At 42.4% G+C, this 17,105-nt stretch overlaps 2 protein-coding genes across 8 annotated transcripts in view; one reads left to right on the top strand and one right to left on the bottom strand.

Annotated features, from left to right (window-relative positions):
- The window catches only part of synrg (synergin, gamma), a 26,382-nt gene extending 10,918 nt beyond the window's left edge, over positions 1–15,464 (bottom strand). For 4 of the 7 annotated variants that reach the window (XM_058079162.1, XM_058079163.1, XM_058079164.1 and 1 more), the window contains exons 1-14: positions 15,376–15,464; positions 13,660–13,700; positions 12,677–12,816; positions 12,469–12,596; positions 12,196–12,301; positions 12,005–12,116; positions 11,399–11,758; positions 8,828–8,908; positions 8,347–8,543; positions 7,718–7,969; positions 7,509–7,648; positions 6,760–6,875; positions 6,596–6,658; positions 5,188–6,141 (exon numbers count right to left, since the gene is read on the bottom strand). In XM_058079162.1, coding sequence (XP_057935145.1) covers positions 5,188–6,141; positions 6,596–6,658; positions 6,760–6,875; positions 7,509–7,648; positions 7,718–7,969; positions 8,347–8,543; positions 8,828–8,908; positions 11,399–11,758; positions 12,005–12,116; positions 12,196–12,301; positions 12,469–12,596; positions 12,677–12,816; positions 13,660–13,700; positions 15,376–15,410 — 2,725 coding nt within the window. In that variant the 5' untranslated portion in view covers positions 15,411–15,464. The remainder of the gene's footprint in view (positions 1–5,187; positions 6,142–6,595; positions 6,659–6,759; positions 6,876–7,508; positions 7,649–7,717; positions 7,970–8,346; positions 8,544–8,827; positions 8,909–11,398; positions 11,759–12,004; positions 12,117–12,195; positions 12,302–12,468; positions 12,597–12,676; positions 12,817–13,659; positions 13,701–15,375) is intronic. The other 3 variants (XM_058079167.1, XM_058079168.1, XM_058079166.1) reach the window with 2 other exon arrangements.
- On the top strand, positions 15,461–17,105 carry LOC131134896 (vomeronasal type-2 receptor 1-like). The gene is given in 4 exon segments (XM_058080581.1): positions 15,461–15,518; positions 16,311–16,377; positions 16,379–16,565; positions 16,567–17,105. Coding segments are annotated over 4 exon segments (375 nt in total). The 3' UTR covers positions 16,630–17,105.

Raw genomic sequence — 17,105 nt, 5'->3', positions numbered from 1 at the left:
TTTAGATTCTGTTTCACAGATGGCGCTAATGCATACGAAAGCTGCTTGCCAACCGCCAATAAACAACAGAAGAAGAAAAACACCACGAAGAACACCACACGCTGACAACTTTCCGTTTAAGCGGGCACAAGATATCTCAATACCTCGGATTGGTTAAAGGAATATTCCATCCGTGTTCAATTCTTTCCGTTTGAGCAAATAAACCAAATGCAATTGGAATATTTGGGTCCATATATTCATGGCTATTGACATAATATTTGCAAATGATGATTAATAAATGTTAATTATAAAAAGTGATATTGGATAATTCCTCACGGCACACCTGACAGTTTCTCAAGGTACACTAGTGTGCCGCGGCACAGTGGTTGAAAATCACTGATCTATAACTGCTGTACATAACTATAAATTGTATTTGGGTGTCCAGATCCGATATTGGGCCAAGTATTGAATTATATCGTATTTCATGACTTTTATCTAAAATATCCCACATTGGCATTCCAATATAGGCAGTCAATTCCAGCCTCCGCCCATACACATCTATCCAGAACCAGGCAGATAGAGCTGGACAGAATCCATGTGATCACAACAGTGTGTGCTAGCATTAACAGGGAGTAGGAGTGAAGTCGGCCAGGCGTCAGTATTTGTCATTAAAAGTCATACTTGATGCAGCATTACACCGGAAACTCCCTTGGGATGGCAAAACGTAATTCACTGTAACTGTAAAGAGCTGGCTCCCATTTGTGGTGAGTAATGACGGGTTTAAACGCTTCTTTGCGAACCTCGCTATATTATGCCTATCATTGATTACAACTATACTCCAGACCAGGGGTGCTCATTAAGTCGATCGCGAGCTACCGGTCGATCGCGGAGGTGGTACTGGTCGATCGCTGGTCGATCGCGGCGTGACATTAAAAAAATATCATCCCAGCATCAATGCCGTCACTTGATTGATATACAGGGCAGCCATTCAGATGACAACTGAATGTTGCCCTTCGGGCGACCAATCAAATCAAACAACGTCTCTAAGTGCAGCAGAACTTACGATGTCAGCCTATCATCCATCCCCGTTACTTGATTGACATACAGGACAACCAGTCAGATGACAACTGAATTTTGACCTTTAGGTCACCGCTCATGCGTAAACAACGATGCAAAGTGCTAAGCTAGTCGGCGAATTGCGAGATTTTAAGCCCTCGCTAAAGTTTATGGTCACTAAAATGAGTGAAGGAGCTGGACCAAGTAAAAAGGCAAAAACTGGACCAAGTAAAAAGGCAAAAAACATATCACTTCCATACGGATATGGAATATTATACGGGTATTATGATACGGATATTATCCATGACTGATAAACATTTGGAAGTGTGCTTGAGGCTGGCTATCAGCAGCTACTGTCCGGACTATGCATCCCTGGCTGGTTCAATTCAGTGCAAGTCATCAAAGTAAACTCAGGTAATTACAAAAAATGTTAATAGTTAATTATGTGTGTTTTGCAATATTGGCTCATTTGGTTATGTAAGGTACATCAACATACATTGTACGTACAAATAATCCTCAATACATTTGAAAATAAATAGATGTTTTGCATTTTTGTAGTGGGTAGATCATTTTGACTCGGTCATTTTAAAAGTAGCTCGCATGCTGAAAAAGTGTGAGCACCCCTGCTCCAGACGTTCTCAGACTAACAGCGCTGACTTGATCAAGCATTTTCTAACATTTCACTGTACAAAATAGGTAAATGCATGATCCGTGCTGATATCGGACTGATATCTATATTAAAGGCAGATTTGAAAACATATTTATGAGATACTCTCCACAGTTGAGTAAATGCTAAGCTACGTTTGTCATATATATTAAATTTTGAGTTGTACTTACACAAAGGTTATTTTGTTTTGCCCCTCAATATTCAGGTGTAACACTCACACAGTCACACAAACAAGCATCATTTTAAGACATATGGTGTGCAATCCCTTGGAGAACACAAAAAGCAATTTGTGAAATTGACAAGGATCTAGTGCTGTGTGCAGTAATTAGATCAATTTGAAGCATCTCAAGCAAGGGAAAAAGAAGAAAAATAAGACGATTAGCCATTTCAGAGATACCAACAGGAATATTTATTACGACAAGAATGAGAGGGGGGAGGAAAAAGAGAAGAAAAAGTCACAAAGTACTGTGAAAGAGGTCTATAGTTACAAGAGGTTTGTTTTTCTTGCAAACTAACACGTGTAAAACTATAGAGTTCAGTTTCGTTATGATACAAGGGCATGCAGAGTCAGGAGGGCAGAAAAAGAGCCAAAGAGGTGAAACCAAGAGAACCCGAGGATAGAGAGAAGCACAAGGCACATTCACAGACTTTTTAAAAAATCAGTCAGTCATTCAAGGAGATTCATTTAAACGTTTAGCTTGCAAAAGCCACAGTTTTTTGTTTTGGATAAGATAAAGCTCAGGGGGGGAACCCTTTGAGGACTTGACAGACAAATCTGGCAGAGAATGGCCACAAAAATACATAAGGATAGAAGCCTTCTAACTTGATCATCTACTATGAATTTGGATAAAAAAATACTGTTTATTAAGTTATCTGGGTCAAGCAATCAAAGGGTTAGAGGAAGCAAAGAGGGCTGTTCTTAAAGCGGAAATCCCAATCACAGATGCAAAAATTGTTATTATTAAAGAGACAGTATCCTTTTTAATTTCTTGTTGTGATGGTTTGTAAGAATAGTCGCTAAATAACAGCACATCATTTCCCAAATCCAATATGTAGTAGGACTAAAATCAAATAAAATCTTCCCTGTACCAAAATAACAGCTTAATTTCCTGTAGTAAAAATACCCTTCGAAAATTGTGCGAATACATTCCTGTTCTGTTTTGCATAAACTGGCATTGTGTCCTGTGTACTTGTCAATTTCACAAATTGAAAAGGCAGCAAAAAAGCAGGGCAATACTGACAGAGGAACACACCATTGAAGCAGACGTGACAATTTCATGCGACCCGCAGGTAAAAGATGACAACAGTTTCCTTCTGTGCACCATACTCAAAAAGCGACCTCACAAAAGGAATACTGTCTCTTTAAGATTATGTCAAGTGCATGCATTGTTAGTAACACTGTGCAAAGCATGTGGAGGCTGGGTCTGCTACACATTAGGAACACAAGATAGTCTACTGCTGTCCAGTAATTTAAAGGGGACCTATCATGCTCATTTTTCAGCCCTTTGTGTTGAGTTGTGGACTCCTATAGAGCATACACACGATAACCAGCGGACAAAGCTTTATAGTTCTTCCAGAATCGGCACATATTCAGTTGCATTTCTTTGGATTTTGTGGTTCCACCGTGTATTCCACCAACGGCTAGCATCCAGGCACATCCACTGCGCTGTGGTTGGTCAAACTCCCGCATGCATAGAAACAGTTCTGGATTATGCCGGTAACTTTATAGGAGTTGATAAGAAACTGCCATGTATCTTTTTAAAATGCTGGCTTTTAACATACAGCCATATGTGTTGGATCCTGAATCCGATCCGGAAGTAGATACTGGACAGTCCGAAGTTTCTCAGGAAAAGAGGTTACTAGACGTCTCTCAATGGCAAGTAGCTTTAGCATTTTAGCGTTAGGTTTTCCACAGCATCGGTAACCAAATGTGGCCACTAATTGTGGTGGGAAACAGCTATTAGCAACCCTGCCATGACTTGCACAAAATAAACACAGTTAGGACACTGATAAAATGTTACTCACTGCTTCTCAGTCCACACGACCGAGTAACGTTGGAAAGGTGTCGGCTAGTCCAGCTGCATAGTGGCCCATGTTCACAAAACAGTCCGGTGTGAAATGCCATTGGCAGATTAAAATGCATTTTTTTGCTGATAGGGAATCAGGAACGCCAACCACTCCAACTCCAACTGTCTGATGGTGGCGCTATTAGGAATTGTAAACAAATGCAGCTTTGCTACCAAGAAGACAGAGGAGCAGAGCTTGGGGGAGGGCAGAGTGCTCATCTGCTTACAGACACACCCATATGAGGAGGTCCGCCCCTCTGTGACATCACAAAGGGGCAGTTTTACGAAGCCTTTTGAAAGCCAGCGTTTTGAGCCATCCCAAACTTCTTTCAGGGCTCACTTCCAAATGTGCAAACCTCATTGTGTGCAACCGCATCATTTAACACTAGAGTAAAACATTCTAACTACATTTATAGGTCAGAAAAGTGGAAAAAAATAATAGGTCCCCTTTAAATAAAAAAAAATATTGCCGAGTGTAAAACTAGAGGGAGCCATACAGAATAACAAGAGATCTTTTAGGATGCTTCAATGTTGAATCACTTGTGTGTCTTAAATGTTTTGCTGCAGCTTTTCAAAGTACACAGGAGCCTGTTGAGTTCATTCATAAGGCAATGAGGATGTGTACATTTATGGTATTGGACTGCTGCATGTAAGATTAGGCAGGGAGCAGCATACGCAACCACTGTCAAACAAATGGAAAAAATGCATGCTGAGAAATGTATGAATGAATGTGTTGTGGAAGGTGACATGCTGGATGAATAAGACATGACTGCAGCAGGTTGTCATTGAGTGTTTTTGCGACTGGATGGTAAATAATCCAGTGCAAATTTTATGTGCGCAGTGCAAACATCTACCCACAGCCTTGTCCTGATCATTGTAAATGAGGATTTGCTCCTGTTGGCTGCTTATAGACAAATCTTTCACCTTGCCTAGATGCACAAACCAACCACACGCATTTTCAAATGTCAAACCTGTGAATATGCAGGGAAGCAGCCACAACCACAGAGCTTAGCAGGGTCACGCAGACACCGTCTGGGGGACTTGTCTATGATATACAACTGCAAGCACATTAACAAATCTGCCCACCACAACACTGTAGGTAAGTAGACACTTATGTCACCACAACGAGTTTGGAGGGGATAATATGGAAAGCTGATGGGGGAAAATAAATAAATGAATGTTGAGATGAATGCTAACAGCTGGATGAAGCAAACACCCAATCCGATATGTTATTAGATTGTGATGTGTCTCTCTCCCTTTTAAACATATTCACCTGGGAAGTCCTGACTTGCCCTTTGACCTCCTTGTCTGAAAGAGGGCACGGAGAAAAAGAGGCCGCAGCTGGCCATGGAATCGCTGTGCGTGTGTATGTGTGAGAATGCAAGGGCCCTCACCAGAGCAAACGCACTAGTTCCTCACCTGTAGCAGGGGGCTGGTGGGACGAGAGACCCGGCAAATCCAGCGAGCTGTCTGACATCACATGCTTCAAGTCTCCGCCTATGTCGGTGAGCTTCATGTCCAGCTGTACTGAGAGTGCGTCCTCAGAATCATCCTTTCCCATGCTGCTCCCCCCGATGGATGGGAGGTCGAGGGACTTGACAGATATGCAGTCCTCCTTGCCCTGTTTAAAAGTGGCCACCTTGTCCACCAGGGTCTTCTCTGAGGCGCCGAGCGCTGTGCAGAATTTTGAAGACTGGAAGTCGGCAAAGTCGTCAGTGTCACTTTTGAGGGATGAGAAGGAGCCACCGCCACTCTCCTTTGTGTCATCATAGGCCAGGCCGCCTTCAAGAGACAGCTGTTTGAACACGTCGTACTTGTCTGAGCTCTGCTGAGACCGTCTCACCGTCTCACCTTGGACCCCTGCACTGCTCTCACCTTTGGGCTCCCCTCCAGAGCTCCCAAATGCCATGAAGTCAGCAAAGTCGTCCTGTGACGCAGCCGCCACTCCTCCTGCTGCTGCTGGAGGTTGAGTGGGATCAGAGGAGGAGCCAAAGAGGGCAAAGTCACCAAAGTCGTCAGCTCCTCCCCCAGGCGGCTTGGCTCCACCAGGGAGGACCACCAGAGAGGGGTGTACTGGCGCAGAGGGGAAGACGATTGTCTGTGTATCAACAGCCGGCTGGACAGAGGATGTGACTGGGGAGAAAAGGTCCAGATCGGCCATGTTAAGTGAGTTTTTGGCTTGAGAAAGCGAAATGGCTGACGGCTGTTGTGGGAGTTGTTGTAGCAATAGAGCGTTGGGGAAAGCAGAAGGGAAGCCAGGCTGAAAGATCTTGGCCGGTTCTGAAGGGTCTAGTGGAGAGACGCTGTCGGCGGTTTTAAAGTCTGTGAAGCCGTCATCAGTCCTGACAGACTTGAAATCCGTAAATCCTTCACCTGCAAACCACAGAGAACACAAGACTTATTAATAGTAGATAAGCACATTCTGTGATCAATTCACACCCCTAAAAAGAGAAAACGTAGTAAATTACACACACTGCATCGCTCACACTGGGAATATTAAAGTCATACTATGTGAGGACTGGTATAAGACAATCTTGGCACACAAAGATGGTGTAAAATGGAAGATAGAGCAACACTGATAAAGCGTGCAGGGCCTGACAATGTCAAGGAAAGGTTACCGCAGAGCACAACTTACTGGAGTTGTAAGACTGGTCCCCATTGCAAACTGTTCTAATGAAACAGGGATGGCAAAACAACTGCTATCAACATTAACGAATGAATTATAGCCCAAATTATTGAGGGGCTGTGGATTAATAACAAAAGAGAGTGAGCATTAACTGATTAATCTGTTATGAATGTGGATAAATTGCAGTCAGAAATGTCTTACCTAGTGGTTTCTTGTCAGCAGGTGGCTCTAGTTGTCTAAACACGCTGTATTTGTCTCCGCCATCTGGTTAGAAAGCGGGTTCGGTGGGAAAGGGGAAAAAAAAAAGCATCACTTTGTACTTTGATAGTATGATATTTTTTTAATATCGAAACCTGAGCATGTACCTGAAGTAGGAGCTGTAGCTTCTGCCGGCTGGTCCACAGACAGCTGTTTGAAGACGGCATACTTGTCAGAGGAGGCAGAGGAGGATCCAGATAGTGGAGTCAACATGGAAGGTGCACTATGGGGACATTAGGCAGTTGTCAAAGATCACACCACTCTTAGCGTCAGTGGGCAGACTACTGTTATTTCATCATGCAATGATGTTTAAGATGTGTCTGTGAGCATCTGCCTTTCACAAAAATAAGATTAAGATATGCCTTTATTCATCCCTCAGTGGGGAAATTTGTAAGCTGACTTGCAATCAAATGTGGTTTACATACAAAGTAAAGTGCTGTGGAAAAGCCTACTTATTCTTATCATTATCCCTGTTATGAGCTTTGCAACCACTGTTTAATAAAACTGTAATCTCTGCGTCTTGATTTCGTTGCCACAAAAAAAAGTATCATTGTCCTTGCAGGGAGGAAATATGAGGGAAACATAAAGCCACTCAGATGTGAGATAATTTTGTTCTGCCTCATCCCTTGTCTCTTGATGGATAATTGCCTTTCCCTTTGGGCTTGTGAAGTAATACGGGGAAATTAGCTTATTGACTGTCCGCTGAAATCAATTCATTAGGGGTGATCCCAAACTCATTGTTATTCTGAGAAGGTTTCTAGAAAGAAGCAGTGTTTCCATGAGGTACCACTTCCATGAGGTGTTTCATGTAATCACTGATACTGAATGCAAGAATTGTTTTAAGCATAAACTTTACCTGTTTTGATGCTGCAATGCCATGCTGACGGGGAAACTTGCACTCGACTCCCCGTGGAAGTCAGTGAATGCCTGGTCTCCCACGCCAGCCTTTGGGGCCTCCTGGAAGTCCTGGAAGTCATCGTCATCAACTTTTGTCCCCTACAAGCATCAGCGTTTTAGGGAGAGGGTTCTACCACATGGCGTTGAGTACATCTGAACAAGTGCTACCTGAACAGGTGGGAAAGTGGCAATGAAGTTGGTGTTGGTGGGTGCTGTAGCAGGAACGGGAACCGCCGGTGGCATGGCCATCACTGTCGTGGTCTTGATGGGCATGGCCATGGAGACAGGCGGATGGGTCATGATGGGCTGCTGGTGCTGAGGCATGACGGGGGTCATGGCCACAGAGAGGGCTGGGAGATTGGGCATGGGTGGAGATGGGAACTGACTCAGGATGTCCATATTCATCGCAGGCAGGCCACTCTGAAAGACATTTTTAATTGTTTTTAAGGACTTGAGCAGAATGTCACACCAATATACAATCTCATGAGACTCCACATTGTTGTGTTTTAGCACTTAAGATTAGGTGCCATGACAGCAGAAATGAGAGCAATAACATTTGGTGTTTAGTGAACTGCTTACAGATCCTCTGTGGGACATTGATGACAAGCCCAGGATGAGGATAACTAGCCTGCTGCCAAACACGAGACATAAATTCGCATTATAATGCTCCGCAGGTCCTATGCTGATTCACTTGCATTTTTCACCTGCTAAGCCTTTCAAATGTCAGTCAGCGAGTGGGTCTTTAAAGCCAAGAAGCACAATGATTGTGTGTAAAGTGGATAATTTTTGTTTTTTACCTGTGCAACAGCAATTAATGCCAGCACAGTGTAGAGCTCCTCCTTGGTCAGCATACCAGGTGTTGTGCGGTTGGCAGACGCCCAGATTTGCCCCAAGGCTTCTCTGGGAAGACCCGACGACATGAGGAGCGGGTAGAGCTTGCCGGTGTCAATTCCTCCTGCAGTCATGGTGAACTCTAGAACCTTCTTGAACATTTCTGAGGAAAGGAAACAGGAGACAAAAATGTTTTCTTTATATTGGAGATAGTTTTAAAATATTCTTGCAATTTATTATTGTTGTTATTGTGCATTTCCCAAAATGTAAGCTTGTATATTGCAGTCCCATCTGTTGCTTTGGCATGCTCTACAAATTCTTTTTCAAGTGGATATATGTGTGACCCGCTCCCCTAAATACCCATGCACAGATACCATACAACTGAAACTAAATAATAAACAAATTTAAGCTCGTAATCTTTACAGTGTATTCATATGCTAGGATTACCTGGGATGAGACTGTCATTGTAAAGCCAAGATGGCAGCATGGACTGGATGTGCTCTTGTTGTGGATACACACCAACACCAGCTGTAAAAATCAAATCACGCGCACACACACACACACACACACACACACACACACACACACACACACACACACACACACACACAGTCAGTTGTTGTAGTAAAAGCCTTGTAGAGGAATATGAGCAACCAAGCCTCTTGGCAGCTGAGCCCTTCTGGTATCCAACTGCGCAAAAACAAAAAAAAAATCATGTCTGGAAGGCTCAGTGCAGATGTAACTCTCTTACACTGACTCACAAATAAATGTCTCCCTACAAAACACATAAATCAGCCTTGAGCCATTTCCGAGAGAAGATTACAGTAGACAAAAAATAGCTGACACTGACCTAGTTAATCATTTATGTTAACACACCCGCAGAGATGTAGCAGGTGAGCTGCTTTACATACAACACCCAGTACACATCATTTAAATATTGTAATCCTACATTACCATGAGCTCCTCTCACTATTTGCTGTTGCTTGTGATGACACAGAAGATGAAAAATACCAACAATAAAAAGGGAGCAGCAGGCAGCATGCAAAGCTTTTGTTGCACAAGTCTATGTGCACCCATGTTAGACCCAAGCAGGCAACGTGCACCATAAGTGTATTTACTACAAGGAAGCTTCATGAATCAGCAGATATTTTCCCAAGAGACACATTGCTGACCAAGGAGGAGCTCTACACTGTGCTGGCGTTAATTGCTGTTGCACAGGAAAAAAAACAATGGTGGTGAGACAAAAATGATCCACATTATAAACAAAAAACCTTGAAAGAAGTGTAGCGACGAGAATCAACAGGTGCAAAATCAGATAAAATAGCAAAACAGCCATTAAACAACCATTAAATCAAACTTAATGGATACTAACATACTAAATATCAGCCAGCTTTATCAGCCACTGAACCTACATGGAATGGATCATGGCGCAGCGCCACAGTAAGAAAGCCGCCACACCTTGCAAGGGAGTTTTTGTTTTTAATATGAAACTGATGTAGTAATACAAATCACAAGGTAGTGTTGGTCATGTGATGGCCTCCATCATAACCGTCACCTTGAAGTTGTCATATGACAGCTGACATTAAGCCCCCCCTTGATTGTCTCGTGTGCCGCTGTGGCAAAAAACAAACAAACTGGAGAACAGATACCCACAGCCACACCCAGATAATGCATCTTTATTATTCAGATTATTATTATAAACTGAACGGTAAGATGCCTACATATCTTACTAAAGTTATCCGTTCACTTGTAGTGGCTATTTAGAAAACATTTTTTAATATGTTTCCTAGACTGCATTGTCTTTTGCATAATCCTTTTAATTTCTCCAATACAGCATCTAAAAGATTTAATCTTAAATGCTAACCGGATGTAATACATGTGCATGTATAATGGTTGCTACAGTGCTATTTTCACTGACATACTACTACTACACTTAAGAAATTATGTGTAATTATTTATTGTCACATTGATTTGAACTGTGAATTGCTAAATATTAACTATTTTGATGCCCTGTAAAGTTTGAAACTGTGAATGTGAAATACTAAACACGGTCATGCCCACAGGCTGGAGAAGTTTAAGCACTACTGTGTTATATAGATGCACTTATTATTAGATGTCTTGACCACAATATGTATCAAATATCAATATCAAATACCATATAAATGTTTCACTGTGCTTTATTTTGACACCACCGGAATCACCTGTCTGCCCTGTCGGCACTTTGCCTTTATTCAAGCCTGTAAAACAACCCTAATGTTGACATTATTTCCGACTGTAAATTTTAATATTAAAAAAAATCCCTGCCACAGTGATGGAGCAGCACGACACAGACGTGGCAGTCCGCGTCCCATGCAGCCCACCGCTTCAAAAAATCCTAGGGGGAAACCCTGAACCTGCTAGAAAAACAATTGTGGCCCAAAGGAGGAAGTAGAGTGGTGGTGAGAAATGATTACATCGTTGTTAAAAAGAGTGAAAAAATTAACCCAAGTGGCCCGGCCCGGTATTGCTGGATTGAAATCGGGCTGAAACTTTAGCTCTGGGGCTCATTTTAGCCAAATTCTGCTTGGATTTAAAGTTCATCTGGGCCGTTTTATGAGCCGTGAGGTCGCATGAGGAGAAAAGCTTTTCTTCCAAGGACGGGCCTAAAAGGGTTGAACAAGCGTTTCATCATCCAGCTTGCCTCTTTCATTAAAATCTACTATTACTAGCTGCCCGGCTGGTTTGCATGTGTGGTCATAGCAATTAGCCACATTTTTAGCTTCTGCATTGTCAAATTCAAACTGCATCAGCGGAAGCCAACATAACAGCTTGGGATTTAATGGTGGACAGGCCTTTAAATGGTCTTAGCCACCAGAATGAGCTTAAGCTTCATCGTGGCTTGCTTTTCATTACAAATAGTTAGGCCATCTGCTGCACTGGCTGCCTGAAGCAATACAAGCTGCATCACAAATAGAGAGCCGTAGATGTAGTCCAAGTGATTTGGAGACAATAAATAATGGAAGGTGAGTAGAACATTACCTTGAAACGCAGATTGGGAGCTGGTGTTGACAGCAGAGGGCTGCGTGGCAGTGGGAAGGGACACAAAGGAAGGGAGGGTGGAAGGCTGGAAGGGAGTGGAATTTACCGGACCCTGAACAAAGTCACTAAACTCCTCATCCTCCCTGGAAAAACCCGTCATGTGGGAGGAGAGCGAGGAGGACGAGGAGGCCAGAGTGAAGCGATCATGGATGGTCGAGGAGGAGGAGGAAGAAGGGGGAAAAGATGCTGGGGTGTCTAGAGGCCCCTGAAAGTCGCTAAATTCATCATTGGCCGCTGAGAGAGATGAGGGAAGGGAGGTAGTGGTGACAGACGAGTGGGATGATGACGATGATGATGAGTCTGCAAGAATGAAGAAATAATGATGATGGAATACGACACACATTCTACAGTGAGGCACAAACTCTGGGAAAAGATAAGAGCTGTGGATGTGCCAATTATGGAAAAAAAACAGCCAGGCTGCATTTTCACATCTTCAAACAAAATGCTATTTAAAAGACGGAAGGTAATGTGAATTAAGAAAAATCTGTATCACTAATCCAGTTATTTCCCTCACAAAAGGGGTGCTTTAGTAGCATGTGACGCTACCTGGCTTCTTGCTCTGTGACGACGGCGTGGGGTGCATCTTGGCGTCTCTGCTGAAACCATCCAGGTTCCCCTTTATAGCCTCCAAGGCGTCGTCCCGACTCTTCTCCCCTGTCTGAGCACCAAAGCAAATAAGCGACGACAAAAAAGAGCAACAAGAGGCGACAAGAGGAAGAAAAAGTGGAGACATTCACCTTGGGTTTGACGCTACTGAGCAGCCTTAGCTTCTGTTTCTGTTCCTCAAACTGTCTCCTTTTCCTGTCCTCTTCCAACATCTTCTGCTGCTGCTCTAGACGCTTCCTGAAATCAATAAATTGAAACTCTTAACACAGACACCATGGAGAACAATAGTCTATAAATAGCTGTTCAGTGTTCATGTTCAAAAGAGTGGATGGCACAAAAGTGCTTATATTAAATCAATCTTTTATTAGTTTTCATCATGTCTTGAGGGTAGATATATTTCTTACTGGTGCTCCTCTGCCATTTGTTTCTGTATGTCTGCAGTGTACTGGGGTCCAGCAGGTCTCATACCCATAAACTGGGGTTGACCCAAGAACGGCATCCCGGGGGTTTGCATCCCAATTGCCATTCCTCCCTGTTACATAGAAAAGCAGTTGAAATGTGTTTCTTTGCAGCAGCATTTCAAAGCAAAGCGGACAAAGCAAAAAGGCACACCTGCATGGGCATGGCTCCTGGAGGAATTTGACCTCCATAGTTCATTCCCATCATGCTTTGCATATTTGGCTGCATGACCTGCACCACTGGGAAGGCCTGCTGCTGCTGCTGCTGCTGCTGCTGCTGCATAGGCACCATGCCTGCAGAGAAAACAAATAACCACCTCTGAAAAACCGCAGACAAAATTGTGATTTTAAGACTATTTGCAGCATGGCAGTGTGTCCAATTTGAAGCACGCTGAGGGGAAATGACTTGAATTGATTTAAAACACACACACACACAAGAAGCCTGACCATTTTTCGATAGTGCAAATCAATTTCCAGAGCAGCTGGGGGAGAGACATGAACTCAACAACAAGCCAATCTGTTTCTTTCTTTTTTCCCACTGACTAGTGTGACAGCTTGTGGCAAAAAAAAGAAAAAAAGAAGAGAAAAATGGAACCCGGCATGTTTGTCAGCACAGACGCCGACAAAGACGACAGCCGGCACTGCCATGTGATTCACTGTGGTAGGACTAAACCCAACTTTTTTTAAAAAAAAGAACTACTTTTGTTTGCATACTTTGCACTCACATGACTGGCATCGTTAAAAAGAAGCATGCAAGGACACCAACAACACTAAATGCGACCATGTTAACCTCCAATAGATGCCATGTCACAATGAATTTTCAGGTGCGTCTTGTCTGTCTTGGTAAACGTCATTACCAAAATATACACCAGCTGCAGGGCAGACATGGTGTCTGTAAAGTTTGGAGTAAAAGTGCAGCTGCACAAAGTGTGAAGGATTACAGAGTAACAGCAGATCGTACACCAACACCCCCGGCCACAACATGAGAGATATGTACAAAAGTAAATAAATAAAAAACAAAGGTCTTTTGGGCCCCCTCGTCCCTGTGCTGCAATGCTCATGTTGGCTAACCACAAATCATTACCAGTCACTTCTAACTTCTGTCAAAGGCTATTTACTGACGACATCGCAACTCACCCTGTGGCAGTCCCAAGCCTCCTCCGACAGGATACATGAAACTGAAAGAGGAAGGAAAAACGGTTACAAGTACATATATTTTTAAGAAACTGCATCATATTGAGATGCTTACTACTTGGGAAACGGTAGTTTAATCACATCCATGATGCTGACATACACAAATTTAGATAAGATGGACTTGGACTGTTGCAAACACGAGCAGTTCCCCCTGCTGGCCGTTTAGTAGAATGCAAATTCAAGACCTGTAGGCTTAATGTTTAATACAGTGTAAGATCAGCCATTAAATAAAGGAACTGTATGCTATTCTTCAATTAATATATATATATATATATATATATATATTTTTTTTTTCATCTGTGAGCACACAAGCAAACAAATCAACTACAAGATGCACTTTTTGTTTACTATAAAATCTAGCTTATTTAACTCTCCATTTAGAGCAGAAATATAGTACTCCGCGTTAGCTGCTACAATAACAATATCGCTGTAGCTCGATTAATGTACGGATCTGTTATGGAAATGGAACACTGCGCTACGCCGTGCAGCCTAGAATAATGACATGTCATTCAATATTTTTTTTACTCATAATAGTAATAGTCCACAGTCAACCATGAAACAGCTATCGTGTATGAACTAACTTTTGAAAAAACGCTATGTAGCAAGGGAGCAATGTTCGAATCGTAATGATGCGAGTGACCACAGTACTTTGGATGAGACTTTTTAAACAATTATATAATATGGCATCTTAGTAAATCTAAAACATCTTCAGTGAAAATGCTTGACAGACCACAATAAATCAGGAGTGACTATATAGGGCCGTACTTTCAACCACTATAGCGCCGACTAAGAGGTTACAGATGAGCAGATTAACATACAGACATCAGCAACAACGGCAGGTGTGTACGTTGTAAAAATGTCTGTAATCTTGCTCCTGGCCAGCAACGCCGAGGAGGCTTAAATGATCACAGAACATTCAGAAATCCTAATCTTTCTGGGCAGAGACATGAAGAGGACTTCAGATTAGAAATACCACATAAACATCTCCACGTTTTTTCCACCTGGGTTTGGGTTTCACCTGAGCTATCAGTGTCAACTCGTATTAAGTCCATTCATTATTTACATCGCTCAGGCTCAGAACATGAACAAATAGTTCCATTATAGACGTCTGCACGGTCCCTAAATATACCTATATATCAAGCTTGCTGCTGGCGCAGAGGTTAAGGGTCAAACAGGTCTTTTTTTGTGTAAACAAATAACGATTAATTTAACAAACTGGCGACGAATAACAAAGGAGCACAAAAGACAATCATAATAGACTTCATGGGAGGCTATCGTATTCCGCATAAGGTTAATTGTGATATAATGCTAAATATGAAGAATAAAATATATGCCGGCAATGGTACAAACTCTCGACTGTACAATACAATACATAACACTTTATATGCCAACATAAGAGCTAGGTATCTGGATTTACGTGTTGAAACACGGCATTACGGGTAAAATGTGTATCTATTATCCTACCCTGACAGGAACTAGCAAGCAAGCTAACGCTAGCTATGGCAACCAGCCATCTCATCACTCGCCTTCTCGGCTTACAAAAGCAGCGAGTGTCTTTTAGAACCTCCTCAATTGTCAGCAAAGAGGTCGTGTGTGTTGGCTATGTGGCAAAAATAGGGGACAATGCGGAGTGAAAGCGGATTGTAAAGGGACAGATACCTGCCGCCTCCAGCTGATCCCGGCCTCAGCGCCATCTTGATAACGGCAGTCAGTTGTCAGAAGATGACGTAATCATTGCATACCTATGTACTGCCCTGGGTTTGGTCTCGCAGGCAAAGCCTCCTTCAATGTTTACGTGCAACGTTCTTTTAATATGTTTTAATTTGTTTTATTATAAGCACGTTGTCTGACCTCGTTGTAATTTCAGTGTTGTTTATTTTTTCTTTGAATCAACTCGACAGCTATTGGAATTATTATTGCATTTAGAATGATATTATATATATTATATACTCATATATACACACGGCTACGTCAAAAATCACAAGACATGTTAACATTTTGCCATCAAAGCATTTTTTCAGAGGAACTAACGTCATAAAGTTAAGAAATAGAATGGGGGGATATTTAGTTGTTGCAGTGCCCATATCAACCAGCAGGTGTCAGTGTTGAGCTAGATTGCAGCTTCCCTACAAACAATAAGAAAGTTTCATTCATTCATTTTGTGTGTTTTAAACATATAATTCAGATTTTCAAGACTGCACAGCGAATTTCACTTGGTGGAATTATGATTTACTATAATGAATAAAACTGTTTTTAAAAATACATTTATGGAGATAACGTAGGGCGGCACGGCGGTCTAGTGGTTAGCACGCAGAGCTCACAGCTAGGAGACTAGGGCTCAATTCCACCCTCGGCCATCTCTGTGTGGAGTTTGCATGTTCTCCTGCTTGGGTTTCCTCCCACATTCCAAAAACATGCTAGGTTAATTGGTGACTCCAAATTGTCCATAGGTATGAAAGTGAGTGTGAATGGTTGTTTGTCTATATGTGCCCTGTGATTGGCTGGCCACCAGTCCAGGGTGTATCCCGCCTCTCGCCCGAAGATATGGTTATTACTCAACCCGCCTCTTCCTGCACATGATTTGGGTCTCCAAGGGTCTAAGGTCACCCTCAAGTGTGCCATGGACTCTGTGGTGGGATTCACTCTGGTGCTGGGCTACATCGTGCCTCCTCTTGGCTTTCATGGCAAGGAAACTTCCAGATAACTTCAACGAGGCCAAGCTGATCACCTTCAGCATGATCATCTTTTGCGCCGTCTGGGTGGCGTTTGTTCCCGCCTACGTCAGCTCACTGGAAGTGTTCGCCATCCTCGCCTCCAGCTACGGTTTACTCTTCTGTATTTTTGCACCAAAAATGTTTCATCATTGTTCTTCGGCCTGAGAGAAACACCAAGAAATATCTGATGGGCAGATAGTGGCTTCATTCTCAGCTTTTGTTGTTCCTCTGCTAATCAGACTCCTGTTTTATCATCTTCTTACACCTCTTGTGCTAACTGCCAATGCCCAAGGTAGTTGCTCACGCTTAAAGTACCAATAACAACCACTAGATGGCAACAACCTACCATTAACATTTGACTTGTCTTCATTGTTGTAAGGCTGACTGTACATGTCCTAGTTTGTGGCTTAACATTCAATAATATCATAAATAACCACTTTTAGATACTTATTCAGTAATGACTAGGGTGACCAAACGTCCTAAACTGTGTTTTTTTTAAGAAAGTAATGTAAATTTCCTGTGTTCTGGAGTTGTTATATTCATATATAATATAATAATAATAATATTATTCATATTCTCTTATATAGAAGAGACATTATTTCTATCATTTCATCCTTTGATTTTAAAGGATTTTTGCACCATTAAAAATTCTATGCTTGTGTAGAAGAGAGATAA

Source organism: Doryrhamphus excisus, chromosome 8 (genome assembly GCF_030265055.1).
Source record: "Doryrhamphus excisus isolate RoL2022-K1 chromosome 8, RoL_Dexc_1.0, whole genome shotgun sequence".
NCBI classification, from domain to species: Eukaryota; Metazoa; Chordata; class Actinopteri; order Syngnathiformes; family Syngnathidae; genus Doryrhamphus; species Doryrhamphus excisus.
Note: the sequence above shows the minus strand (reverse complement) of the source record. Positions and strands in the feature narration are given on the sequence as shown.